This window comes from Pyrenophora tritici-repentis, chromosome 9 (assembly GCF_003171515.1).
Source record: "Pyrenophora tritici-repentis strain M4 chromosome 9, whole genome shotgun sequence".
Classification (NCBI taxonomy): Eukaryota; Fungi; Ascomycota; class Dothideomycetes; order Pleosporales; family Pleosporaceae; genus Pyrenophora; species Pyrenophora tritici-repentis.
Window position 1 is genome coordinate 1,423,674 of NC_089398.1, and position 26,686 is coordinate 1,450,359.

General features: G+C 50.8%; 12 protein-coding genes across 12 annotated transcripts; 6 read left to right on the forward strand and 6 right to left on the reverse strand.

Annotated features, from left to right (window-relative positions):
- Positions 1-1,059: 1,059 nt before the first annotated feature.
- On the forward strand, positions 1,060-2,430 carry PtrM4_149190 (uncharacterized protein; the record flags this gene model as incomplete). The annotated part of the gene is made up of 1 exon (XM_066109979.1): positions 1,060-2,430. The coding sequence occupies one exon, from the start codon at positions 1,060-1,062 to the stop codon at positions 2,428-2,430; it is 1,371 nt and encodes a 456-aa protein (XP_065959962.1).
- Positions 2,431-2,552: 122 nt separating this feature from the next.
- Positions 2,553-2,906, reverse strand: PtrM4_149200 (Pterin-4a-carbinolamine dehydratase; the record flags this gene model as incomplete). Its single annotated transcript, XM_001938614.2, has 1 exon — positions 2,553-2,906. The coding sequence occupies one exon, from the start codon at positions 2,904-2,906 to the stop codon at positions 2,553-2,555; it is 354 nt and encodes a 117-aa protein (XP_001938649.1).
- A 1,646-nt stretch (positions 2,907-4,552) lies between these two features.
- PtrM4_149210 (uncharacterized protein) lies at positions 4,553-5,076 on the forward strand (the record flags this gene model as incomplete). The annotated part of the gene is made up of 3 exons (XM_066109980.1): positions 4,553-4,573; positions 4,627-4,654; positions 4,730-5,076. 3 exons carry the CDS (start codon positions 4,553-4,555, stop codon positions 5,074-5,076), a joined length of 396 nt encoding a protein of 131 aa, XP_065959963.1.
- Positions 5,077-5,378: 302 nt separating this feature from the next.
- PtrM4_149220 (uncharacterized protein) lies at positions 5,379-5,543 on the forward strand (the record flags this gene model as incomplete). Its single annotated transcript, XM_066109981.1, has 1 exon — positions 5,379-5,543. The coding sequence occupies one exon, from the start codon at positions 5,379-5,381 to the stop codon at positions 5,541-5,543; it is 165 nt and encodes a 54-aa protein (XP_065959964.1).
- A 1,533-nt stretch (positions 5,544-7,076) lies between these two features.
- On the reverse strand, positions 7,077-7,826 carry PtrM4_149230 (uncharacterized protein; the record flags this gene model as incomplete). The annotated part of the gene is made up of 3 exons (XM_066109982.1): positions 7,077-7,278; positions 7,354-7,512; positions 7,579-7,826. The coding sequence occupies 3 exons, from the start codon at positions 7,824-7,826 to the stop codon at positions 7,077-7,079; spliced, it is 609 nt and encodes a 202-aa protein (XP_065959965.1).
- Positions 7,827-10,380: 2,554 nt separating this feature from the next.
- PtrM4_149240 (uncharacterized protein) lies at positions 10,381-11,027 on the reverse strand (the record flags this gene model as incomplete). The annotated part of the gene is made up of 2 exons (XM_066109983.1): positions 10,381-10,535; positions 10,664-11,027. 2 exons carry the CDS (start codon positions 11,025-11,027, stop codon positions 10,381-10,383), a joined length of 519 nt encoding a protein of 172 aa, XP_065959966.1.
- A 394-nt stretch (positions 11,028-11,421) lies between these two features.
- On the reverse strand, positions 11,422-11,960 carry PtrM4_149250 (uncharacterized protein; the record flags this gene model as incomplete). Its single annotated transcript, XM_066109984.1, has 2 exons — positions 11,422-11,844; positions 11,895-11,960. 2 exons carry the CDS (start codon positions 11,958-11,960, stop codon positions 11,422-11,424), a joined length of 489 nt encoding a protein of 162 aa, XP_065959967.1.
- Positions 11,961-12,818: 858 nt separating this feature from the next.
- On the reverse strand, positions 12,819-14,400 carry PtrM4_149260 (Fba, Fructose-tagatose bisphosphate aldolase; the record flags this gene model as incomplete). Its single annotated transcript, XM_066109985.1, has 9 exons — positions 12,819-13,025; positions 13,084-13,160; positions 13,213-13,279; positions 13,357-13,382; positions 13,502-13,836; positions 13,904-13,994; positions 14,050-14,107; positions 14,168-14,317; positions 14,368-14,400. The coding sequence occupies 9 exons, from the start codon at positions 14,398-14,400 to the stop codon at positions 12,819-12,821; spliced, it is 1,044 nt and encodes a 347-aa protein (XP_065959968.1).
- An 843-nt stretch (positions 14,401-15,243) lies between these two features.
- Positions 15,244-16,221, reverse strand: PtrM4_149270 (RplI, Ribosomal protein L9; the record flags this gene model as incomplete). Its single annotated transcript, XM_066109986.1, has 3 exons — positions 15,244-15,654; positions 15,800-15,936; positions 16,038-16,221. 3 exons carry the CDS (start codon positions 16,219-16,221, stop codon positions 15,244-15,246), a joined length of 732 nt encoding a protein of 243 aa, XP_065959969.1.
- A 391-nt stretch (positions 16,222-16,612) lies between these two features.
- On the forward strand, positions 16,613-18,472 carry PtrM4_149280 (UBP5, Ubiquitin C-terminal hydrolase; the record flags this gene model as incomplete). The annotated part of the gene is made up of 1 exon (XM_001938609.1): positions 16,613-18,472. The coding sequence occupies one exon, from the start codon at positions 16,613-16,615 to the stop codon at positions 18,470-18,472; it is 1,860 nt and encodes a 619-aa protein (XP_001938644.1).
- A 439-nt stretch (positions 18,473-18,911) lies between these two features.
- On the forward strand, positions 18,912-20,558 carry PtrM4_149290 (GFO-IDH-MocA multi-domain protein; the record flags this gene model as incomplete). Its single annotated transcript, XM_001938608.2, has 2 exons — positions 18,912-19,543; positions 19,589-20,558. 2 exons carry the CDS (start codon positions 18,912-18,914, stop codon positions 20,556-20,558), a joined length of 1,602 nt encoding a protein of 533 aa, XP_001938643.2.
- Positions 20,559-22,274: 1,716 nt separating this feature from the next.
- Positions 22,275-24,065, forward strand: PtrM4_149300 (Herpes-BLLF1 multi-domain protein; the record flags this gene model as incomplete). Its single annotated transcript, XM_066109987.1, has 1 exon — positions 22,275-24,065. The coding sequence occupies one exon, from the start codon at positions 22,275-22,277 to the stop codon at positions 24,063-24,065; it is 1,791 nt and encodes a 596-aa protein (XP_065959970.1).
- Between the last annotated feature and the right edge of the window lie 2,621 nt (positions 24,066-26,686).

The window sequence follows — 26,686 nt, forward strand, 5'->3', positions numbered from 1 at the left end:
CCCTAAAACCGCCGCGCATCGGACGCACAAACAACCACCAACACACCCTGCCAGTCGGGCGACTCACCCAGCGGCACCAGCCGGGATACTCGGGGAGCGCGTGAGATTACGAATCGATCGAAGGAGGAAGGATTGTCCTGCTGCTATCTCGGATGGAGCCGGTCTGTGTCGTTGCGCGCGCGGTTCCTGGGGTAAGTTACGGAAAGAAAAAAAGTGTTGGAGAGCTAAGTATGTAGGCCAAGGAGAATTGGGTCACGTGGTGCGCAGGAACCGGACCGCAAACGCGCGGGCATTTAGTGATGCTGGGCAGGAGGTGGATAAGGGGGTTGTTCTGTGTTGTTCTTTTTCTTTTCTCGTTCTTTCTTGCCTTGATTGACGTGTTTTTTGATGCGTATTGTAGGTTTCACAGTTACCATGTCTATGTTGACGTATTGATGCGCCGGGTGGTTTGTAGGTAGAAGATCGGGATTCGGAGGTCCGCGGTGTTATTATCCGCACTCTAGTGGCGCGCGGCTGGCGTGCTGAGACTGGAGCTAGGAGCGGTATTTTCTGCTCTTGGTCTTGTAAGCTACGATGTCGACGACGATGATAATACCGCCGATGTGTATCGGTAGGTGGGCACGTTTCATCTACTTTGTCGTTTTGGTAAGTGGATACGATGATGACTAATGACCCACTAATTTACGAATCCAAGTAACATGATCCATGGGCGAGCGGCGCACACGGGCGAGCGGCGCACCCCACCAACTTTACTCACCTTACTGATCTTAATCTACAATGGCTCAACGCAGCGCTACTCAATTACTATCAAATGAAGCAGATATTCAGCTTGCTATCTCATCTATTAATGCGCACCAGATCCAAGGTACCCGTACTGCTGCAGTAGTCTACAACGTAGCCGAAACAACGCTCCGCCGCCGACGCGCTGGTATACCTGCCCGACGCGATTGCCCGCCCAACTCAAGGAAGCTTACCCAGAGAGAAGAGGAGGTGATTATCAGCTATATACTTCAGCTAGATCTGCGTGGATTTGCGCCTACCTACACAGCTGTACGTGATATGGCTGATAAGCTGCTGGCTGCGCGTGGTGGAGAGCAGGTTGGAGTCAACTGGCCATCTACCTTTGTTAAGCGTACAGACAGTCTTCGGACGTGTTTCAACCAAGCGTACGATAGGCAGAGAGCTCTTTGTGAGGATGCAACATTAATAAAGAGGTGGTTTAAGCTTATAGAAGAGACAAAGGCTGAGCTAGGTATCTGCGATGAGGACGTCTACAACTTTGATGAAGCTGGCTTTATGATGGGCAAGATTACAACGCAGCTAGTTATAACAGGAGCAGAGAGGAGAGGCAGGCCGAAGAGTATTCAGCCAGGCAATCGCGAGTGGGTAACGCTGATCGCTGCTATCAGCGCTGCTGGCTGGTCAGTCCCACCGTTCCTCATCTTCGCTGGCCAGTACCACCTATCAGCCTGGTATAAGGAAGCTGAGATCCCACGCGACTGGGCGATCGCAGTCAGCGATAATGGCTGGACGAATAATGAGCTTGGAGTTGAGTGGCTAAAGCACTTCAACGCTCACACGCAGGCTCGTAGTGTAGGCGCGCGTCGCCTGCTTATTATTGATGGCCATAAGAGCCACCAATCTCTAGAGTTCCAGGAGCTCTGCAAGGAGAACAATATCCATACGCTCTGTATGCCTCCTCACTCATCTCACCTACTCCAGCCACTTGATGTTGGCTGCTTCTCGCCATTGAAGCGCGCGTACAGCCGTGAGGTGGAGAGCCTCATGCGCAACCACATCAACCACATCACCAAGCTAGAGTTTCTGCCAGTGTTCAAGGCAGCATTTGATCAAGCGTTCACGCCAGCCAATATCTGCTCAGCCTTCCGCGGCGCAGGCCTTGTTCCTCTACAACCAGAGGCTGTTCTATCAAAGGTAGATGTACAACTGCGTACACCTACTCCTCCAGCAGCTCTGCCAGAGGCTCCCTGGGTAGCTCAAACGCCGAGCAACGTACGTGAGCTTGAGGCTCAGTCAAGCCTAATACGTGAGCGCGTGCGCCAGCACAAGAGCTCATCACCAGCTTCAATTATTATGGCGATTGACCAGCTAAAGAAGGGCGCCGAGGTGATGATGCTCTCTGCTGAGCTGATGCGCGATCGGATCTCTAGTCTTGAGAAGGCCAACAGCGCAGCCTCAGAGCGTAGGCGGCGCTCTAAAAGGCGTATACAGAAGCATGGAGTACTCACAAAGGGAGCTGGAGAGGATATACTGGCTCAAAATGAGGCTGACCAGCAGATTGCTCATGAAGAGCGTCAAGGAGGAGCGCGATCAGGCCTCAGCCAGCGGGCTCAAAGGCGCTGCACTAGGTGCAAGGAGACTGGGCACAACTCGCGCACATGCAAGACTGATACTATTAATATAGAGTAATCTACTGTATCAATATCTAGCAATAATATTATCGCGTTGTTGAGATGCATCGCTTTAAAGTTGCAAAAGTTGGTGGGGTGCGCCGCTCGCCCGTGTGCGCCGCTCGCCCATGGATCATGTTACTATTCTTTCAGTCCAATTTCGGCAGCTTTCTGGTCACAGAACTCTGCCATTTCAACGTCTTTGATGCTGAGACCTTCGGGCTTGTGAGTGGTCCATTCGATGCTGACGCGGTTATACAGGTTGGACCATGAAGGATGATGTTTCTTGGCCTTGCATTCATCTGCGATGAGTGACATGAATTGCCAGGCCTTTGTAAAACTCGAAAAGGTAAATTCGCGCGTGACGCCCTTTCTTGACTCGCTGAGCTGCCAGGCGGGAAAGAGGCTCGAAACTCGATCGGGCAGATGGCTTGGTTGGTCGGCAGCAAAGATTATGTCATCCGCTACTGCATCCCGGCTTGGCTGTGCGGCCATCTTTGACATGGAATGAGTGGTTGATATTGACCGGACACTTGTTGACAGTGCATTCACCGTAGAGGATACGGCGGTCTCTGGCCTCGTCGGGGGGCGCGCTTGGCGGAGAAGGAGGAACGTTTTGGTGCGACAGGATTTGTGGCACAAAGCTCGGTAAGAAGGGCTGTTATTCGCAGATTAGCTACGTTTAGGTTCTGAGATAATCATGGCCAAGAGCAGGGTCTCCACCGAAGAGCGAGGAAATGGCTTGCAGATCCGGAGCAACGGGGTACATAGACTTACGGAATTGCCCGAGCTAGATGCTGAGGATGTATCATTGATGCTGGCGTGAAAAGTAATCGACGCTAACGGCAGCAGATGCGCTCAAGGTTGTGGTATACGACAGCCCCAATGATGCGGCAGCGGTGGGATTATGTGCGCACGACGTGGGGTGAGGTTGATGCAAATACGTTGGACCCGGAGTAACTTGAATTGATAGCAGGCGGCTTGCAGATGCGCATGGGCCAACGGTCGCGCCGTTCAGTAGTTCAAGAGGATATAGATTGATCAACGGCAGCTAGAAAAAATACCAACAAAACCGGCTTGGTAGTTGTACCTATCCCTTATGTTGGCCGTAGCACTTTCCGCGCTGGGAAAGAGATGAGGATTAGTGGTGGTGTTGTATTGCTGATGCTGCACACAGGCACTCTATCTACCTCTCTCTCAGATGGGATCGGATGAGAAAACGGCAAGTGTCTGGGGTTGCAATCAGGAGAAGGCTAACATCAGTCGATGCGGGAGCGTCGGATCTGGGACTTCATATCGCCCGTATGCGTATACAGTAATCAGCCACCAGCTGCAACGAGGCTAGCGTGGCTGGGATGTACACGGCTACCAGATGGTCGGGGAATTGGTCAGCAGTCGTAGAAAGTAGAGTAGCTGGTCGATCCGGAATCTTGCACACGCACAGGTGGGCGGGTTATAGCCGAGTGCATTTGCAGTAGAGCGGGTTGGGCACGTAGTGCGCCCGGGCGAGGCGTTGAAAGGGCTATTAGCTACGGGGCGGGTGCGAGGGCTTGTGCCAGTGTCGTCGACGGTCGACCATGGACGTTCCCGAGTCGGCCGACATCCGGCTTGATGCTACTTAAACGCGAGCGAGCGCCCACCACCTTAGTCAAAGCTGCGTAATCCACATTTCGACCAACTGCATCATCACGCACAGGTGAGTTACCCCATCCTCCAGCAGACTCCAACATGGGGCGCGCAACTACAATAATACCGTCGCAAAATTGCGCGCCTTGCTTGGCGCCGAAAGCCCGCGAAGCTGACCGTACGAGTCCAGGCGCAACTCTCTCTCACGCATTAACATTTGCTTTCTGCTTTCTGCAATCCCCACAACCTCATCGTCGCGACGTCACCACCACATCCCGACTAGCAACCCCCCAGTCGACACGACGCCAACCTGATATCGCCAGCCCGCCTGCCTTTTGCGCATCGTCGCGTCCGCCTGGCTGAGCAAAGCGACATAGTGAGGCCCGCCCCAAGTGCTCACGTCGCCGTGCATTACTCAGCACCGCAACGCCTGCCTGTTGTGCACCCGTCCGTCGTACGCGCCGTGAATGAGCCCAACGCTGTTTCCCTCAATTCGCACTGACACAGGCTTGAACATGCAGACACCGACTGCTCAGGTAAGCCGTGCTGACTGACGTGCGCCATCTGCTTGTGCTGACGCTCAAATTAGGATCCGAACAAGCCGACCATAGAGATGAGTTAGTGTCCCCCTCCCCGCATCTACTGTACTTGCTCCCTGCCCGTGAACGTGACTAATGCACATCGCAATCAAGGCTTAAGAGAACACTTGCTCGCTGCAGGCGCTGGTCAGCCAACCGTTCAGCCTCTCCCCCAGCACTCGGCACATACCCAACACGTCCAGCACCCGCACACTACTGGCCCGCCACACGCCATTGACCCGGCTATCGGCGGCTCATACGATATGAGCGCCGGCGGTCCCGATGATGGGAACTCAAGTGAGGGCCGTTCTAAGGGTCGGAGAGAGCTATCCACATCGAAGCGCGCTGCCCAGAATCGTGCTGCCCAGGTACCCACTCCCCACCACCCACCGAGTCGCTACGAGCTAACTTTTGCCAGCGCGCATTCCGTCAACGCAAGGAGGAATACATCAAGCAGCTAAAAGACCAGGTCAAGGAGTTCGAGCAACTATGCGAGCTCTACAAGACCCTCCAGACGGAAAACTACCAATTGCGCGACTACATCATCAACCTGCAGTCGCGCCTGCTCGAGACACAGGGCGAGATACCACCTGCGCCTGCCGGCGTAGACCTTAACCGACCGCTCGGCGACCAAGCAACCATGCACCAACAACCAGAAGCACCGCAGCCGCCGCCGCAGCAACAGCCTGAACCACAGCACCCGAACCAGAGCCCGAACAACAGCACCGGCGGCCTCTCGGAACGCCAGATTGGCGAATTGCAGATGGCGGCCCAAGCTGCAGCTGCAGCTCAACATGGCACGGCTGGCAGCAAACACGCCAACTCGGATTCCTCATACGACTACACAGAGAAGCGCCAGAAGGTCGACGAATCACACCAAGGTCAGCAGCCCTCGCCACCCTTCTACTCCAACGCAAATGCTTATTGAGAGCACAGTCGGTCAGAGCCATGGCTTACTAGCGTAGTAGTAGGCCCAGGTGTTTCCGCTGAATACGACGCTTTTGTCAACGAGCTCCAGCAGGATAGCAAGCCGGCTACATGACACGGCTACTTTGTGTACTCGCATAGTCTACTTCCGTCCTCCTACTTGGTGCTACAATATTCTTTTCCTTCTTACGATGTAATGTATAGGCCCTTGAAGCCTGTCTACGCTCGGGCCGGTGGTGTTCTGAAGCGGGCGTTTGGAGTCTGCCATATACTCCCATTGTTTGTGTGTATGTGTGCGTGTGGACCATGATTTTGTAGCGTCGTATGTATTTCTAAGAGACAAGAGAATATCAGACCTATAGTGTGGCTTTTTCTGCCACTCTACCTCGCTCAATCATTGTCCCAAATCGTGACCTTTTACAGATTACTCAACATTGTAATTCCTAGCATGACGCGACATCACGAGATGTGGAAAGTTGCGAAAAACAAAACGCCTCTAAAACCGCCATGGTTTCTTGTTTCTTGCTTGTCTTTCACAAGACAAGCTGACTGCGCTACGTCGGACGAAGATCATGTCGAATAAATCCGTATCTCGATGCAGCCCTAGCTAGCCACTATCAACGCATGCACCTTCCGTTTACTACCCCAGCCTTTCCTTTCTGAAACACACCACCATCCATACGTAACCACCCCACATGTTTGGTTTCGCGCCAACTAGGAATGGCGGTATAGACAAGATGGTTGACTCGGACATAGTCCATGACATTGACCACCTCACCCAACTAAAACTAGCCGAGGTACGGAGGTGCCTTTCAAAAGTTTTGTCTGCCAAGAATAATTCAGCCGAAGTACGGCCGCCTTAGCCGAGCCTTGTCTCTCCCCTCTATGTACTCATTGCCACCTTGTAGCTCAATTATCTTTTGAATATGTACAAAAATTCGCTCAATCCAAGCTTGGATCTTAAGTTGCGAGAGATCTCTCCAGCAGTTCTGCCAGATTCTGACTGCCTCAGCCCTTGACTGCGGAGCAGACTCCGCAACAATCAATCGATTGACATGATTGATTCCTATATAGGTTAAAGAATTACTTCATTAGGCAGCCTTTAACCTAGATAGGAATCAATCATGCCGATCCGATTGATTGTTGCGGAGTCTGCTGCGGAGCTCCTTTCTTTGTAGTCTCTCTTCATATAGAACCAGCATGGCTCAATACAGTTACAGTCTGGCGAGTTACCACACCAGAGTCGTCTCTCAACATCGTGCAGGCGATAGACCATACTCTGATAGTGGTGGGCGTGGCTAGGTGCCTTATCCTCTATTACGACAGTCTGAGGTCTATCTTAGAGGCACTCTTTAGCGAAAGGAATTAGCTTTGGGATTAGAACGCAGGTCTGATATCTCCACTAGTCTATACCACCTCTAGACGTACGCACCAGCTTGCCTGTCTTCTCTGTCCATCTCTATTAAGGTTTCCTGCCACGCTTATTGCGCAGCCCTGTCCTCCTCATAGACTCTAACAGCTCCCATTCCTCTCTCTATAGAGGCTTAAGCTTAGCGTTCAGCTGCTCAATCCGACAAGCAGCATCCTCTCTCTCTGCCTTCGTCTCTGGCTGGTAGATATAGCATAGACCTTTCTTATCGTACGAGAAGCAGCCCCAGAACATAAACTTAGAGTATCCCTTCCACCTCTCACGGATACAGCTCTTAACTACTCTCTCGTCTGCTCTCCTCCAGATCCTATAGCCTCCACGTCAGTGGTTGATCACTACAGACGTCTCGTCTGTCCAGATAACATTCTTCTAGTGCTCCAACGTCCAGTCTCTATGGTCGATCGCCCACTTAAGACGAGCACTCCTCATCTCCTGTGTCAACCTAGGCTTCCTCGTTGGCTTGGTCTTCTTGTATCCTGCTTCTCTCAATACCCTCCAGACGGTAGAGGCAGAGATTTCGACTCCTTTAAGACTGAGCCCACTGGCAACATCAGCGCAGGTCTTCTCTCGTCCATGTCTATCGCGTCGTACTTGTTGGAATATCTACTCCTTCACCTCTTCTATCTGCTTAGCAGGTCTACCAGAGCGAGAGGCATCCTGAACGTGGTGTAGGAGGATCTTGAGAGGGAGGACGTTTGGCTCAAAGCCAGCAGCGATAGCTCTACTATAGATACGATCGACTGTACGTGGATTGACACTAGTCAGCTCTAAGATCTGTAACGTTAACTTGCCAACAGGAGGTGACTTCAATGTTACAATCAAGGTGCGGGTATAAGAATCAGTATTAGGAGCCATAGTAGATAGATGACTACGACTAATTAACAGCTCAGCTCAAAGGTGGGGAGTTACGCCAAGAAGAGTTGCGCTAAAGCACCGAGATTAGCGTCAGACAAAACTTTTGAAAGGCACCTCCGTACATACCGTACCGTACCGCACGTACCTAACGTATTGTCGTAAGTAAGTATACCGGAACTTCCGGCGGGCAAAACATAAAGTGAGGTAAGCACACTATTGGAAATCTAAATGGCCGGTATTATATTCCGAGATTATGCTTTACGTACATGGTTACATACCTACCTGTTGGGAGGGTTTCTTCTTGGTTAAGATCATCGTTCTCGTTTGGGTAGTTTTTGCGATTGCGTAATTTGGGGGTTTGAGAGGACGGATGGCGGCGGCGGATGCGGCGGATGCGGATGGGGGGGAGGGTGCGCGGGCCGTTGGTTGGAAGAAAGACGGTGAAGTTCTTGTCGTGGTGTTGTTGGGTGGTCGTGGTCGTAATGTGTTTGTGTACGTGTAGGAGGCGTCGAGGATCGCGGACTATGTGGCTGACAACAATGTTGGCCGTGTATAAAATGTCGGCTTTGTTTATTGGACTTCTCTTCTTCTTCACTGTGTTATTTTATTTTCTAAAAAATGTTACTTATTAAAAAAGGGGAGGATAACTGTTGGAAGGCCTTGTACGATCGTACGGTGAATAACAGTAGCTAAGGTAATCTTGTGTATTGGTATTCTGGTGTATGATGATTCTACGAATGTGGGGGCTACGAAGGTATACATAACGTTGGGTCCGAGTTGGGCCGAAGTAGGATCGAGGCGGTACATTGGGCCTTATTAGGCGACACACCGTGTGTATGCCGACAATAACAGTGGATATTTGTGCGCACTAAAAATTGTACTGAAGCATCTTATGGAGTCTTTTCTCCTCTGTGACCTTTGGATAAAAACATCATATATCGGCCACATGTTGACCGGTTCAACTTTGAGCTTCTCTGTTCTCTCAAAATTCTTCTTATCCTTCTCCTCCATTCTGATAAATGAGTATTTTACTAAAATCATCATGGCATGGTTAGATGTCCGGGGACAAAAATTGTTGTGACAAGCTTACCACGTACTCTCCTGCTCCGTTCCATAAATAAAACAGGAAAGTAGATCGATATCATGGAAACTTTGCTCTGGACATTCCTCATTTCTCGTATTCCTCTAAAATTGCATGGCATCACTAGGAATATAAAACAAAAACAGTACACCCCGATGTCTTTTGCGACGGTGGACGTGACTAATTATCCGCGTACAAAAAAAGCCAACGCAGTCTTTCATGGTTCCGATCCATTTTCATTCCTCTCAAACCCTAAAAAAAGTATCATTGTATTCTTCTAATGCACTGGACTGGACTGCCCCTATGTCTATATAGACTCCTCAACTCTTTCTCCCTCCCTTCCTTCTACACACACTCGAATAAACCATACGCGCTCAAAACCAGAACGCGCCGACAAGATGTGTCAAGCATCCCTCTCTAAAATAGTTACTACGACAGCTTAATGTTCGGATTTTCCTCTTTTTCTCCCACTACATTTCATTTTTCTAAAATTGGACGTTGAATATGATATATGAGACCGAAAATGTGTGGAGTTGTGCTTTTCAAAACACACTGCTGTAAGAACGATGTCCTGTTTTCTCCCTCTTTCCCGCTCTTTCCATCAGATAGAGCGGATTATCTTTACCCGAATATCACAATTCTGGAGTTCAAAAAAGAACCACATCCAATGTATGACGGAATCCTCCAGACCAAGCCTATTTCAACCTATTACAAAAACGGACCAAACATTCATAGACGCTGGAATTATCAGTAAACAATTTCTGTGTATACATATATGAGAAATCGCGACAACAAAATTTACGCCTGGAGCGAAATTTCTCATCCTCCTTTCCGCCCGTCTTCACACTAAAGCTTGTCCTGAAAACCAGGCTTGCATGTACTATGGATTCCCGCTCTCCTCCATCTTACACAGAACAAGAGATGGGATTACATGTCTGCGGCTCTAAAACGCTCTTACTGCCTTTTCACATGGTTCTGTGTCCTTGTTTCCCCAAAGCACTAGTCATGGCTGGTTATGCTTGTGTCCCCCGATAAGCTGATATTCCAAGTAATCATTCCGGTGTGTGAAGAATATATACCGACTATCTTGACTTGACCGACTGTTTTTGATTGCACACTGAGGTACACAAGACCTCCATGCTTTTTCTTCCCCTTTGTGGCGGAAGCGGTCTGGCGAACACATGTATGAATGGTCAAGCTGTCTTGAAAACAAAAGCGTCGTGTATAAAGCCGTGGTAGAATATGAGACTTTAACATGACCTTCGTGTATGCCATGTCTCTTCCTTCCCGGTCAGCTCTCCAAATGTGCATATTGAACAGTATCGTCACTGCTCAGTACGGATTACACAACCACGATCCAAACACATAGGTTATTAATGTATCATGCTATTGAGTATTAGGTAGCCACCCTAGTACGACCCAACTAATACATGCTAAACAAGCCCCATATCACTCCAGACTACCGTCTATGCATCAAATCTCTTGAGACTCACTCTTCCTTGACTTCCTTGCTGGGTGGCGGTCCACCTTCGGGTCGAGCAGCCTCAAGAAATTATTCTTGTAGACAGTCGCTGTTGATCTGAGCTCGCTTATCATCTTTGGTTCTCCGGTGGGATCAACGTTTGGCTCTATGAGGTCCCATCATATCAGCAGGCGGCACACAAGAGAGTCAAACTTGATCCAATACTCGCCAACCCAACTGGTAATATGCGGGTATTTGTGATATAGCGTATTACCTATAAGAACTCCGACTTACGACTTCGTCGACGAGACTGGGGCTCTAGATCATCATCCGTGTCTGGGGAGTAACGTGTCGGTTCTGAGTGCGAGGTGTTCTTGTGGCTGACTTCATACTCTTTAGCGGCTCGATTACGTAGAGGATGCTGTTCTGAACTGGCATCAGGATCAAGCATATTCAGAACGCTGTTCTTATGGGCAGGCTTTGGTTGATGGTAGATTGGGTCTGGTTGGGCGTAGCCCGGACCGCGGGTTTTGACTTCATCTGGAACACGTGCTAGTACTTTCTCGGGAGGATCAAGCTTCTGGGCAGCTGCGAGACCAGAAGCACCACTTATCGAACCGCGGAGGCGGTGGATGTCGGGGTGATCTGTGTACTTCATCGATTCCTCATCAGGACCTGCATGGAAAATTGGATCGAGCTTGTTGGCTGGCTTTAGGCTCGGAGTATCGGTAATCGAGCCACGATGCTCATGAGGTGGGTTTGGCCCATGCTGGTATTCGTGTGCTTTGTACGGGCCCTCAGATGAAGGGTCCCAGATGGGATCTTCCTCGTCTAGACGGTATTAGCCATCTACATACACCATAGGATCTTCAGCCTTTGAAGCTAAAGGGTTATGCGATTTTTGAGAATGCCCGCACTCACCAACGCCATCGGTCTGCGTAGTGATATAGGAAGAACGAAGATGAGCTAATACGTCAGTAAAAGAAAGGGAAAGCGAACAGGATATACGACGGAAAGGGTATATTGATGTTGAGGTGCTAGAGCTGTGCAATCTATCTAAGTGTCTGGTAGCCCGTACCGCCGACAGTGGATGTAGGGTGAGAACGGTGGTCAGCATCCGAGTCGACACGAGGATCGAGCTTGTTGCTAACGTTTGTCGAGTGTGGTCCGTGATTGGCGGAGCCAGTTGCAGTTCCTCTGTGATCCATGTCGGAGTCGTATCTTGGGTCGATCTTGTTGCCAATGTTTGAGTTGTGCGAGCCGTAGTTGGTTGACGTGGTATTGGTCGTGTTCATGCGTTCGCGGTCGGTGTCGGCGGGAGTAACGCCAGCGCTCGTGGCGTGGCCACGGTAGCCTTGATCCCATTCGTTGACGCCCTTGTCGGCAATGGCTTGGTTCTTTGCTGCACTCGACTTGTCGCCGGTCGCTTCATCGACCATGGACATTGCATTACCACGGATGGCTTCGCCAGTGCCCTGAGAAGTGTCAGTCGGGGGTCCAATCCGAGGATAAACCCTGAACTCACATGGATCATGCCGACGCCTTTACGAATAGAGTCGCCAAGTCCGCTTCCGGAGTGTGTACCAGTCATTGTGATATATGTAGGGTACAAGGTACAAGTTACAAATTATCGTCTCTTCGTTTGGGTAGATGTAGGCGTAGGCACAGAAATTGATGTGTGAGGTTTTGTGACCGAAGGTTTGGTAAAGGAAGCGAAAGGAAGGCGATATTTATCTATCTCTCATGGCAGCTGCCACGCGACCTGCTCTGCCATGATTTTCGTTGATTGTTTCTAGTTAGGAAAGGGCATTGTGACATAGTCGTAGAGATGTGATGTCATGCTTGGCAATGCAGGATTCCCGGTAGGGCTGAACCGAGCTAGGACTCGCTATCTTCGAACCATGACTTGCAGTTCGCTATGTAATACATGATGATACGACAAATACTTGCCATGAACCAACGATGACCTGTCAGAGGTTTACATGGCTGGATGTTTACGCCGTAGCGCACTATCGAGTGCGTGCAGTTATTTATGTCTATCGCGACTAGCTCCACGTCATTACTGCGCTTCCAACTGCTCCGCAATTCCGCTGCGACAGTTGTACATGCTGTCAAATCCTAGTCAGACACAAAACTGCCGTGATTTATTATGTTCGTCAATCCATAGTAACCTGATAAATGAAGCCGGCAAAAACATGATCGATATCACTGCAACGTGCAAGTCTTATTGCGTCATCTGAGAGGATGTTGGAGAATTTTATTCATTATTTGTGTTTGTGTTCCCCTATGATCTTAGGAATTCCAAGACTCATATACATGATACACTTGCCAATCTCATCACAGGGACACCATCTCTCCAAACCAATGCTCGTCGTTGTCTCATATACATCCGCAAACGCCTTCCCTCAGTGATCGGTTTCAATGTCGAGCCAAGCACTTCAGAGGCTTCTTAGGCCTTGCCGGCGGCGTGGAAGTCCTCAAGAGCAGTCTTGATGCGCTGTGACATAGTCTTCTCGCCCTCACGAACCCAGACACGAGGGTCGTAGTACTTCTTGTTGGGCTTGTCTTCGCCATCGGGGTTGCCGACTTGTGTCTGGAGGTAGCCGGACTTGGATTGGATGTAGTCCCGGATTCCGGAAAGGTATGCCCATTGCATCTGTGGAGTTGGAAGTTAGTATAGGAGCGGATACAAGCTGGACTCAGAGAGTACTCACATCAGTGTCTAGGTTCACCTTCACCACACCGTAGGAGATAGCCTGACGGAACTCGTCGACAGAGCTACCGCTGCCGCCTGTATCGAGTCAGTATGAGACCCGCAAGTCATCTGTCCTGCAAAGGCTTACCGTGGAAGACGAGGAAGACTGGCTTGTCATCTTTGGACTTGGTCTGGTCCTTGACGTATTGCTGGTGCTACACGCTGTTAGCCTCAAGAAATCATACACGATAGAGAGACGTCCCTTTTGGAGCAATTCTGGCTTCAAGCTTACATTGCCCGGCTTATACACGCCATGTACTGTTGATAAAGCGTCAGTAATGTATAATAATGCTGTTGAATGTGTGTGGAAGTGGTCTGGGATAAGTTGTGGAAGATTTGGAAGATTTGGAAGGTGGGTGAAAGTGGAAGTGGCTTACCGTTTCCAAAGCCTGCGGCGATGGAGAACAGAGGCGAAACAGCTGAAAGCTCCTTGTAAATCTCAAAGATATCCTCTGGCTGAGTGTAGAGTGAGTTGTTGTCAACGCTCTCATTGTTCACGCCGTCCTCTTCACCACCGGTGATGCCGATCTCCATCTCGATCAGCTGCTTCATAGGCGCAGCTCGCTGGAGGTACTTCTTCGTGGTCGCGATATTCCACTCCTTTGGCTCTTCGGAGAGATCGATCATGTGGCTGGAGAACAGAGGCTCGCCCTTCTCCTTGAAATACGCCTCGTCTGCGTCCATCATGCCGTCCAACCAGGGGAGGAGCTTCCTGTGAAGTGTTAGACCGCATACTTCAAGAGAACAATATCACGCTTCGACAAGTGCGTGCAACTTACTTGGCGCAATGATCTGTGTGTAGGATTACAGGAATCCCGTAAGCAGGCGCAATGGCGCGAATGTAGTGGGCACCCGCAATGGCTCCCTGAACTTTTTCCAAAACTCAGCATTTTTTGCAAGCAGTTCAAACAGCAGCGTTACTTACTACTAGCAGATTGATCCTTGTTGTCTACGCCCTTACCCGCAAAGTAAGCAGCTCCGCCCTGTGACATTTGGAGGCAAAGTGGTTGTCAGTCGAAGTTTGCTAAACGGCGGAGGTATACTAACATAATGGGCGACTTGGAATCCCGGGCAGCCTCGAGAGATGCAACGACGGTCGAAGAAGAGGTAACATTGATGGCTGGGATGGCGTAGCCTTCCGACTGGGCGTGCTTGAACAGAGCGTAGACGTCGTCGCCGACGATCACGCCAGTCTGTTATACATCAGCTTCAGCCCTATGGGCGAGCATCGGAATTGACATACCTTGCGAGAGAGAACTTCAGAAGCTTGAACCATGATGATTGCTGTATTCGTAGATTGGATGTATTCTGAGGAGCGAGGATACAGTGGATGAATTGTGGTGTGAGAGAGCTTTCGATGTGAGATGGTTCAGCTTTCTAGTAAAGTTCAAACTGGTAGTGGGGTAGGTTCAAGGGTGGAACCACAGAATAACCCCGCTAACCGTGCAATGACCGCAGCAGTGACGTTACGTCCCTCACCACAACTCAAACCGCGCGGATATGGCAGCAAGTCTAGCGAAAATACAGCAGCAGCTAGTGGTTAATGCTGCATACGTTGAGAAGACAAACCCACTTGCGTTGCAATCTCAGTTTCCTCAGTTGTTCTCCTCACAGCGCATGCGCACCGAACCCGCCTCACTAACACAGCTGATATGCTACACCGGCATGCTTCACGGCCGCGCTCTGAAGTCATGGCGGGGCCGCTTTGCTCGGCATCGCGGAACTAAAGTGGGCTCTTTTTTCTCGTGCCATGCCGTAGCTCAACCACATATGATGGCATCCACAAGTAACCTGTTGTCCGAGTCTCGCCGCAAAACGCTAACTTTTCCTACTTGCGCCTTCTATTACCGACCGCGCCAGTGGTGTCATTTCATCAGCTCCGCATCAGGTCTACCCTGGATGCGACGACAGCATGTCAGGGTCCCACCAATGAAATCACATTGACGACAATTGAAAATGCAAGTGGGATATCGTGATTGTTATTGAGGCGTTAGCCACTGTTTGCAAGGTGCGGGATTTCAGCAGCTGTGGCTGTATAGGGGCCCAAGATATGTCCCGAGGTGCTGGACCTCACCGGAACATAGCGGCTCGTGACCGTGGCGAGGCCGGCGGTGTAGTCTCAAGCTCCCATTTCCTTCGCGCGGATTCGGATGTTTCTTACCAAAGCCTCCTGTGAACCGGGCAGCCGAATCTCGGCCTTGAATGTGCCTAATTGCTTTACACGCGACGGGTCTCCCTCCTCGTGTCCGGATAGGAACTTGACATCGGCCTCATTCAATATCACGCGGGCTGCCTCGTCGTTATGCGCCAGCGCTCCCCTAATAGTCGATACAAGATCTGCACTTGATACAGAGCCATATATAGCATCTGGAGATGACTTGGCCTTGCTCATGGCGACTGCAGTCAGAATGTCTGCTGCTCCCGATGCCCCCATTCGCGCTCTCGGCTGGCTTTCTTGTTCGATTCGCTGGCGGTAGAAGTCGATTGTGGGCGGGACGAAAGTGTCTAAGAGCTCCATGGATCGCTCAGGCTGTTGTTGTTAGTATGCATGTTTCCGGCGATGGGATGAAGGACCATACACTGAGCACAGCAATCTCGATCGGCCGTACGTATTGCTTCCGCTGCCCCATGTGATCTTCCTCCTCTTCCTCCACCTCCTCCAAGTTTGCCCTTACGCCAAAGGCGAAGTCTCGCGCCATGTCAGCATCCTGTGCCTTGAGCTGCTTCAACTGGGTAGCGGGGACATAGTCGGCGACGCGTGCCGGAAACCAGCGATTGCGCATAAGGGAGGGGTTGAGCGGGACATAGGAGCCTTTGCATTATTAGCCATGTGAGCTGCCGTGGTCGATTGGTGGTGGTTGTAGTCGCTGTGGTAGCTGTTGGGGGCAAGCTCCCACAACCAATGCATCGTACCTGCGCGGCCAAATCTTGGCACATCTTTGAGCAGTTTCACGATAATGTTGCGCTCCGCCTCTTTGGCTTTCTTGGAGATGTTTCGCGTCTGCTGCGGGCCCCAGGCGTCGAGGTTTTGCCGTGTAACTCTCCGTATACATGATGTGCACTGTGGAAGCAGCGCTGAGCCCCTAAACGAAGCCATTGCGCGTGTCATGAAATACTTGACAGTGTGGGTAAGCAGCACCTAGTAGGCGTGTTTGGAGACTACAGTGGCCTTTTTACACTGGATGTCAAGTATTTTATGACACCCGGGGGTGCGACGGAGGCGGAAGACGCCAGTGGCCGGGCTCGGCATACTTTGCGTCCGCCTCACGAGCAAACGACAAGTGACGGCCAGCGCAGTATCCCATACTGGGCAGCAGTCAGACAATGGCATCTGCCGCAGCCAGTTCTCCTCTACGGCTTACTCATATTACACTTGCCGCACAACCTTAGCACGACCGAGTACAGCATTCGCGACACCACCGTACACGACCCCAAACCTCCGTCCAATCCCGCGGTCGCGGAAGTGACAGGCGCCGCAAACCTTGGAAATGCCTGAGAAGCCCCTTACAATTGCAACCTACGCTGCAGGCGCCTCACTCGCCGCCATTACACTGGTCTATGTATTTGGCCCGACCTACTTCTTGGACGACGATGCAAATGCAGCTAGTAGCAAGAAGAAAGGCGTAGTGGGCCTCAGCAACGCGGCGAATGACTGCTTCATCAATTCGGTGCTGCAAGCCCTCGCCGGTCTACCCGATTTGCGCATATATCTCATAAGAGAAACGCATAGGCGGCTCCTCGACGGCCCTGAAGTATACAATGTGGACCCCGAAAGCCAGGATGTTGCTGCTGCTGCTGCGAAGCCAGTCAAGCTCGAGGGACTGCAGAGAGGCATCCTCACCCACGGCCTGAAGGACATTCTCGACAGGCTCAACGAACGCCCGTTACACAAGAAAACAATATCTCCCCAACCCTTCATCCGTACACTCGAGCGCGCATTTGGGACCCGCATCAGCCGCCAACAACAGGATGCGCAAGAGTTCCTCCAGATAGTCACAGAGCGCCTATGCGACGAATATCACGCTGGTGGCAAGGCTCGACGGCAGGCCACGCGCGTGGGAACTGGTGCAACAAACGGGGATATTGGGTCGGGGAGAAGAGAGGGTGAGGACCAGTTTGGCGCGGTGACTGCGGAGGGCTCAGGTAGCGACGAAGTCGGTGATGAGGCTGAAGAGAGCGGAACATCTGCAGAAGAAGAGGGATTTCCATTTGAGGGCAAGATTGAGTCGCAGATCGAGTGCCAAACCTGTCACTTTAAGCCTAAGCCGACAGTATCGACATTCGTCACCCTGACCTTGAACGTACCGCAGGCATCCTCTACTTCGCTCAACGCCTGTCTTGATGGCATGCTCAAGGTTGAGTACATAGAAGACTTCAAGTGTGAGCGGTGTCGGCTCGAGCATGCACTCAGGAGTAAAGACCATGAGCTTTCAATAGCCACTAATCCGAACCTTCAGCAACGTTTAAGATCAGACATCTCAAAGATTCGACAGGCATTGGAGGAAGACCCTGAAACGCCGCCCGAAGGTGTGGAGCTCCCTGATTCGAGCCAGGCACCCAAGCGGCGTATAGCGCGCCATATGTATATATCACAGTTTCCAAAGGTCCTTGCGATACACCTGTCGCGTTCCACATTTGCGTTTGGTTCTACCTCTACGAAGAACATGGCCAAGGTCGCCTTCCCTGAAGCTCTTCCATTAGGTGGGATCCTCCACCGCAAGAACTATCGCTTGCTCTGCATGGTTACCCACAAAGGCAGCCATAACAGCGGCCATTACGAGTCTTTTCGCCGCCAAGTACAGCGACTGCCTTTCTCGACGCCCGTTTCCTTTGGTACAGAAGGTGCATACAGTCGCCAAGCCAGTCCGCATCCGTCCGCAGCACCGTCAGTAGCACCATCTGCAATGCAAAGTCCACGGATCTCTGCCCTTAATCTTCCCAACAGTATTGACCGCGGCTCACCGTCCCCTTCTACACCCAATCTCGACTCTCCGTCGACACGCTCGCTATCCTCCCAAGACAACATACCTTCCTCATCACGGGGTCCTGCGCCAACATCGGCACCTCGAATCTCCGAGTCGGATCCTGTACTAAGAACGGCATCCACTGACACGGGAAACAGAAGCGAGTCGCTATCCCGCACGAGAAGCATACGCTCACTTAAGGAGCGAGCATCAGAAAAGGCAACATCCATGGCGGAGGCTAATCCTCTACGGAGAAAGTCGAAAAAGACACATAATAGATGGTGGCGCATTAGTGATGACAAGATCAAAGAGAGTAAGACGTCGGAGGTTCTGAACATGCAGAAAGATGTTTATTTGCTGTTCTACGAGTTGGACAAGAGATAGATCAGAGCTGGGTATGGCTGCTTCATTCTCGTACGCGAGACGGCCTAAAGTAGGCATTACTAGCTACCCACGCAAATAATAACAGTTCAACCATGAAACTTGCACAAGTTGGGATTAAGAAAGGAACAAGACTTCTCAATCACTAGAGAAGACTGGGCTTGTGTGTCCCGCCCAGCTAATGTATGCGTCCGTGGTGGCTTTTTCATCAATGATCTCATTGGCTGGTACCCCACAACGTGGCCTTCCTTATTGGTGTACACTACCAATCGTCCTTAGCGTAGCCTGCAATGCAACGTGATGGTAGTGCACTTAGTACTACTCTCGCAGCCGAATCTCACATTACCCCTCGTTTGCTATCTCTCTCCGACATAAAAGGTGATTGAAAGAACACACCCTCTTACTCATCCACGACTCATCCTTGAACACAACTATAAACGCCATGCCGAGCCTCGAGCCAGGAGAGACTACCTTCCTTCAGGCCGCGGCAAAGCAAGACTTCCCTGCACCACCAAGGATTCTCATCATTGGGGCCGGGAGCCGCGGTAATGCTTACGCTGAAGCGACACTGTCTTGCTCAAACGCCATGGTCGCAGGTGTTTGTGAGCCCAACGAATACAAGCGAACAGTGTTTGTAAACAAGTTCATCTGCCATGAAAGCGGTGAGAGCAAGAGAGGGCAGAGTTTCATGGGTTGGAATGAATGGAAAGAGTACGAGATACAAAGAAGGGAGCAGGAAAGAGCTGGTCATGCGGTGGAGAAGGGAGTGAACACGGTGTTTGTCTGTGTGCTTGATGAGATGCATGAAGAAGTTGTTTGTGGGATTGCAGATCTGGGGCTGCATATTTGTTGTGAGAAGCCGATGAGTACGAGGCTGGAGAGTTGTATGAGGATGTACAAGGCATTGAAGGATGCTAAGGGGGCGATCTTCGGCATCGGCCATGTGTTGCGGTACTCACCACATAACATGATGCTCAGACATCTACTGCTTGAGGAGAATGTTATTGGTGATGTCATGAGCATTGAACACGTTGAGCCGATAGGTTGGTGGCATTTTTCGCACAGCTACGTGAGGTATGTATGAATGCTCTGACTTTGCTAGCATGCTGATCAGTGTAGGGGCAACTGGAGACAGGAGTCCAAAACCGCGCCTTCGTTACTGACGAAATCTTGTCACGACATTGACTTCCTCATGTGGATGCTTTGTTCACCAGCCTCAAACGCAACGGATGCAACTCCTCATCTACCATCGTTTGTCACCTCGACAGGATCACTCAAGTTCTTCCGAAAGGAGAGGAAGCCAAAAGCTGCTGGATCTGCTACAAATTGTCTCTCTTGCAAATATGAGCCAGATTGCGACTACAGCGCTAAGAAGATCTACATTGAGAGACATGTCAAGACCGGCAACGTGAAATGGCCGGTCAATATTGTAAATCCCGAGATCGAAGACATGTACAAGACAGTTGGGAGGGATGAAGCGGCGAAGCAGCTACTTGTAAATCTTGCAGAAGACTACACGACTGAGACTCCTGTTGCCAAGGTCGAAGAACGGCCATGGTTCGGTCGATGTATCTGGGAGTCAAACAACGACGTTTGCGACGATCAGTGCGTAACGATCAGTTGGGATGATGATCCAACTGCGAACGACGAAGATGGACGGCCAATTCTGAGTGGCCGCGGCGCAAAGACTGCGCAATTCCACATGGTTGCCTTTACAGAGAAACAATGCGAGAGAAGAGGGCGCATCTACGGCACCACAGGTGAGATCGAGTACGACAGCACCAACATCAAGGTGCACAATTTCGGGACAGGGCAAACCAAAATCCACAGCCCCCATATGGCAGGCGGGCATCATGGCGGGGGGGACGAAGGACTCGCGCGGCAATTCCTCATGGCCGTCAACGCTGTGGAGTCTGGGGCCATGGCTGCGTCCGATGCCCAGCGCGCATACCTCGGATGCGACCTTGAAGAGGCATTTCGCAGCCATGCCATGGTTTTTGCGGCTGAAGACGCTCGAACGAAGCGCCAAGTGGTAGACTGGAAGAAGTGGTGGTCCGAGACGGTGGAGTCCCAATTACACCAGCGGTAACATGCGCAAGGGGTGCAAGTTCATGCTGAGCTCGGAAGTTCGGTGGCCGAAGTCTTGGGGCTATGGAGATGGGCGCGTAGAGCAGCGCATGACATGACATCAGATGAGGCTCTCGGAAAGGGCATCAAGGCGAAATGAAAAATGTACAGCCTCGCGCCAATCCGCACCCAGCGCTCACTGAAGCAGTCCTGGCTCCATGAAGGTTTGATCGCTAAAGGCCCGCTTTCAGGCAATTAACGGCCATTATGAAGCCGGTTTGGGCTATAATTGGCACAGTAATCAAACCTAATAGTTCCCGTTGGGGTGCATGCGGGCGCTTAACAGACCAAGGCTGGAAGTGGCGCGTGAGGCTCAAGGAAGACCAGCTGGTAGTAGTATCGGTATTGGTATAGTGGGATCAGGGCTGGTAATTTCTCCACGATAGCGTTTCCGTGTGCAACGTGTAGGAGCATAAGCGCTTGGATTGGCAGACGGAGTGGAGCCATTGAGAGGATGCGGTTCGTGCTACGTTGAACAACAAGGACGCTGGCGCTGTCTCTCGGAAGGGCAAAGGTCCTGCTTGGGAGGCCAGGCCACAAGACGTCTGGGGCTGTGCATGTGTATGAAGAGACGACGCATGGCATTACAAAGGACAGCGCACCAGGTGGGCGAGGCCTGAGACCCGGAGGCCCAGCTGCTTGACAACAACGCGTTCAACGCGTCCGTGTATGAGCGTCGGGCCAGGACGTGTTATAGTCGTGAATACAGTCTCTCCGCCCATTGTGAGTCACTCTCCTGTGCATGCTTGGTATGCGGGAAGACGCATGTCTTCGGCTAGAAACGAAACGTTGGACAGCTGTAGTCCAATCATCCCGCTTCGACCTTTGGATGACTCTTAACGGGCTGCACCTGCCCCACGTCGTGCGGGACGGGGAGCACGGACGAGCCAACTGGCGCTAAACCGTCCAACACCTCCGACCATGCTATTCGTTCTTTCGCGCTGCCAGCCTCAAACTGCCGCCATGAGCAAAAAACCCTCACCGAAAGTATTACAGCAGAGACTGCCGGTTTCACGTTATCCAACCGCCCCATCTGCAAGCGCTGTGCTGGCCCGCTTACCGCTTTGGGTCGTCTTCTACACCGACGACCATTGAGAAGCTACCAAACTATACCGCCATACTGCTTCCAGCACCCCACGCATCAAGAATAGAATAGCCAGAGTCGTTCACTAGCCACGTACTCGCCCAACTCGAGCGGCAGGCACGCTATGTTTCAGACGCCTTGTGAGGCTCGCATGTCATCGATGGGTCTGTTGTGATACTGCCGCCAGACCGCCAGAATGTCTCTCTCCCGGCCCATGTCTTCGGGCCCCTTGGATGGATCGTGTTTCATGTGTTTTAGCGCGAGGTGGGCGTTGGTTCTCGTGTGTCTACGCGGGGAACTGGGAGGATAAGAAGTCTGTCTGTGCCGCATACACCAGTCCCATTCAACTTGCAAAGTATTTCCATCAAGAGCACTGCCTCCCAACGAGTCAACTCTGTCTCGCCCTCTTTCTTTTTTACCTCTCTGCACTATTCTTGTCTTAGACAATTGGAGCTGGACTCTTGCATTAATTGTTATTCGATAATTTCTTCCCGTCGTTATTCTCAGTCACTAAAGCGTACGTCATTTGTTCGCACACCAATCCACACACACATATACTGATAAGTCTAGTCTGGTAGCTTCCACATACTCAAAATGTACAGCCGTCAAACAACACCGCCGACTGCTCCTTACAACTACATCCCGGGGAGTGTAGGTTCAGATATCACATACTACTCGCAAGCCTCATCACCAGAGCCTCAATTCTCTGGCCCCACTCCCCCAAGATCGCCAGTCCGCCAATATGGACCTATCCTTCTCCCCAAGGTCCGCATACAAGACCAAGTAGCCGAGCCCACAACTGGTCCAGTCAGACATCGCAGGACGACGTCTAGCTCCAGTGTCGGTTACGCCTACAGCCCTTACTCACGGCCAGCCTCGATGGTCCGCCGTGGCTCAAGCCCGCTCGGTCACAATGTTCAAAACGTCCACAGCAACATGACCTCTCCGGTCTCTGTCTCTTCGTACGACTTCAGTCTTTCTACCCTCAACTCGCCCATCGCATTCGCACAGCAGCCCGAACTTCCTCGCCGATCATCGTATATGGGCTCGCAATCCCGCTCTACCTCAGCCAGCCGTGCCCGGCATGACCGATCTGGCTCTGCTGGAAGTGTAGACGAGCGTGTTATCAGCCGGTACGGCTTCCCTACCTACCGCAACATGCCCAGCTACGTCACTGCTGCCAGCGCGGCTCATTCAAACCTGAACCTCGTCACTTCCCTTCCTTCCACATATTCATCTGTTCAAGATATCCCCAGCTTCACGTCGACATGCACTCCCGAATTCGTCCTCCCGGAATTCGAGGCTGCACCAGCCGTCCAGTACCCTACCTTCACAGATGTCAACTTCGACGGCTTCCAGCACGTCCCAGCGACCTCTTCTCTGGTCGAATACCTATCTTCTCCTAATCCTTCCCCATCCCTGGTTCGCCGCGTGACAAGCGCGCCCCGTGGCATCAACAACCATTTCTGGTGGGACATTCGCAACCTCCGCAGCTGGGAGGACTTCAACATCACCACCATCAAGTCCATTCCTTCAGTGCTTCCCCTGCTCGAAGTCCCCGTCCCAGCAACCTACCTTCCGCAGCCTTGCCGCCAGAACCTGCAGCCCGAGAACGAGTCCGCCCTACAAGACATCTGCACAAACTACTACGCGAACAAGGTCAACGCCGCGCTCAAGGTAGCTCAGGGAACCACACACATGAACATGCGCGCTATCAAGCCCATTGCCGGTCAACGCCAACAACCAGAGTTCGTCTCCAACTACCCCACTGATTACGAGAAGACAATTTTCGGCGACAGCCGCGGTCGCGTCGTCGGTCTCGTAAAGTGCTACGACCAGTGGAACACCGGCATGCGTGGCGAGTCACCTCCCAAGCAAGTTCTCTACCTCCAAGGCCTCGCCCACCTCCAGCGCGTGATGCGCGAACACGGTTGCCGCTACGGATTCATCATGACGGAAATCGAGCTCCTATGTGTCCGCTGCGGTGGCCCCTCCGACTTCTCCGCCCCCGACCCCACAACCGTCAACGCACAAACTGGGGTCCCCATCTTCGGCTACCTAGAGACCTCTGCTCCCATCCGCCTCTCCACCTCCGGTGCCCACCCAGAGACTGGAGACATCCAACTCACCGCCGCCCTTGCTCTCTGGTACCTTCACATGCTTGCCAAGGAGAACCCCTTTGAAGGCATGGGCACATGGCGCATGGACGTCGGCGGCCCCGCAGCCTTGACCAGGCAAAACTTCTTGGAGAAGGACACCTGGATCCCCAAGCCCCAGCTCGGCGAGAAGAGAGAGGCAAAGCGTGTTCGCGGATGGGTGTTCCCCGACGAGCCACTCAGCAAGCGCGAGTGCGGAAAGGGAAAGAGGGGGAAGTCGATTGGATAATTTCGGGTAAGTATGAGCAGGGGTTGATGGGGTGAACGAAGGTCATGATGATGACGGATAACATGTTTCGATGAACACACAAGCTGCTGGTCAGCTATAAGCTCTGCCCTCTTTTCGTGGCATTGAGCGGCGTTCCCTTTATTTAATTTTCATTTGTTTTAACACTAGCATTCTACGGCGTTTTTTTTTCATAGCATTTACATGGCATTTTTCTCTTTTGGCCAGATTTTACATAGTTATAAACTACATACATATATTTCAGAATTAATGGTACAGATTTACCATCATCATATTATTTGACTCTACATGCATTCTCATGTGCTATTATTTTAGTTATCTTCGGCTTCGAAACATGCACACACATGCATGACTTCCAGGTGCATGGAGCAGTGTCACGTGCAAGGCCCCTCTGCCTAGCGTTGCAGATGCATAAATACCGTCTTTCGCTGCCTTGTCACCTTCCCTCCTCTTCTCTTCTTTATCAGAAATACTTTTCCTCTGCTTTTACAAAAATTAAACGGCTTGAGAAACAGAACTATGTGGAGATTCCTGCTTTTTTTTTCTCCTAAAAAATCTATGACAAGATGCCATGGAGGCTTGTGCGTTTTCTAAAACTTAGCTGCGGATAGGGCATGAGGGTTTCTGGCTTTTCTAAAAATATTTACAACAGCCTACTATGGAGGCTTATGGGTTTTCTAAAAATTAAATGGTGGCAGGTCATAGGCATTTCTGCCGGTTCTGAAATTCGATCGTGGTAATGAGTGAAGACCTCGTGTCTTTTCTGAAACTTGAAAACGAGAGCGACACGGAGAGTTCTGTCTTTTCCAAAACATTACTCTAACCACAACATGGGAACGTTCTGTCTTCTTCTGAAATACAAAACAAAGAAACGATGGAGATTTCGACCTTTTCTAAAAAGCTGTGGTGGCAGAGTATGGCGGTGTTCTGTCTTTTCCAAAAACTTAAGTGCGAGAAGGCCACGGGACATGGTTAGCTTTCTTCTAACTTTTCTTACCCGCCACTTATGGACTCCCCTCTCTTTTTGCCTATTAAGCACTAAAAACTCCAAGTTACCCCTCATAAGACTCTCTGGTACTTTTAAAACTCAACGTTTCGCTTTGGCATGGTGAGGAGCGTGTCCGCCTTCCAAACCATGGACTTCCTTAATGTGTCCGCGAGACAGCGGAGGACAAGTCAAAAAGCTTGAATCCGCATACATATGGAGGTGGAAAGGGAGATTCTACAAATTATAAAATCTATCGAAAAAAAACCCGATCGGATGATGTGTTCTTCCACCATATATTCCTTGAAATACGCAACAAAATCTACGGATGTGTGTGGCGAGTCTGGAGAGGTCACGTAGTTGAAAACCAAAAGGGTGAGAGAACAAACTGATATGTTCTTGGTGCATAAAGCCTTTCCTACACCGGGTGTGGTCTCTCTCCTTACTCTTCCTTTATTTCCTGAAAATCTGAAAATGGCGGCAAAATGTAGATGGTTGTCTTCCGTCTTTCCAAAAATGTACCCGATGCTGCGAGATGCTTCTGCCACTCTATCACCAGCAAACATGTATAAAAAAAACTATACTCATCTGTTATGGAGTTTTTGAGAAACTTGAACAATCACAGCATTGTCCACATGCTGAGAGCCTTCTTCCCGAATAAAATAGGGCTTTGGGGATGGACGGTGAGACTGAAATCTTCCGGCGAGGTGTTACAAACACCTTGCCACCCTTTCTCAAAACAACGAAGGGCATCTTATATTGTGGCGCGCTCCTGAACGTCTAGCTCGTGGGTATAAAAGTCTCTCCCGTCAACATAGAGTATTACTCTTCTATTACACACCTTTTCCAGTTTTCCTAAAACTTCAAACTTATCCAAATGGTGTTTTTCCGCCCTCCGAAAACTCCATTTTTTCACAGAAATCAGGCGAATCACCTTCTCATGGGGTTGTTCCGCTGTTCTAAAAATCCATCATTTAGAAAAGTCAGACGCTATACTTCATGGCGTTGTTCCCGCTTCCCAAAGAATCCCGGTCCGCCAGTATATAATCTGCCGTCTACCATCTGAGTTGAAACAAAACTGTATAGATGCCTCTCTACTTATCTAAAAGCATAGCAGTGCGTATTGATGGTCGCGCAGCTTCCTTTGGCGGTGTGGTACTAGGTATAAACCCCCCGGAAATTCCGGTTCTTAAGCTCCTAAACTCCAGACCTTTTCTCTACCTAGATAATTTTCTAAAAAACTCGGTAACAAATCCTATGGAATTGTTTCGCTGTTAAAACCGCACTGTATGCGAACAATGGACTGCCTTCTGTGTCCGAACTTAAAGCTGTTTACTTTCTTTGTTAAATTTGGCTTCTGGGAGACCGATGGTCTTGCTGCTTCCCTTGGCGTTGGGGTAGCAGATTTAAATGTCCGTCAAGACTGGTGGTTCCAGGTTCTTCTGCTACTCACTAACTATTCTCCATCTTCTACAAAAAAAGTAAGCCCTCACAAGAGGGTGTTTCCTTTGTTCCAAAAATTGGCCAAATTCTTTTCGATGTCTGTGTCTGCGAGTCTAAACCATACACCCTTTTACTTGCCAACAATATACCTCAAGCTTTGGGATATTCGTGCGTT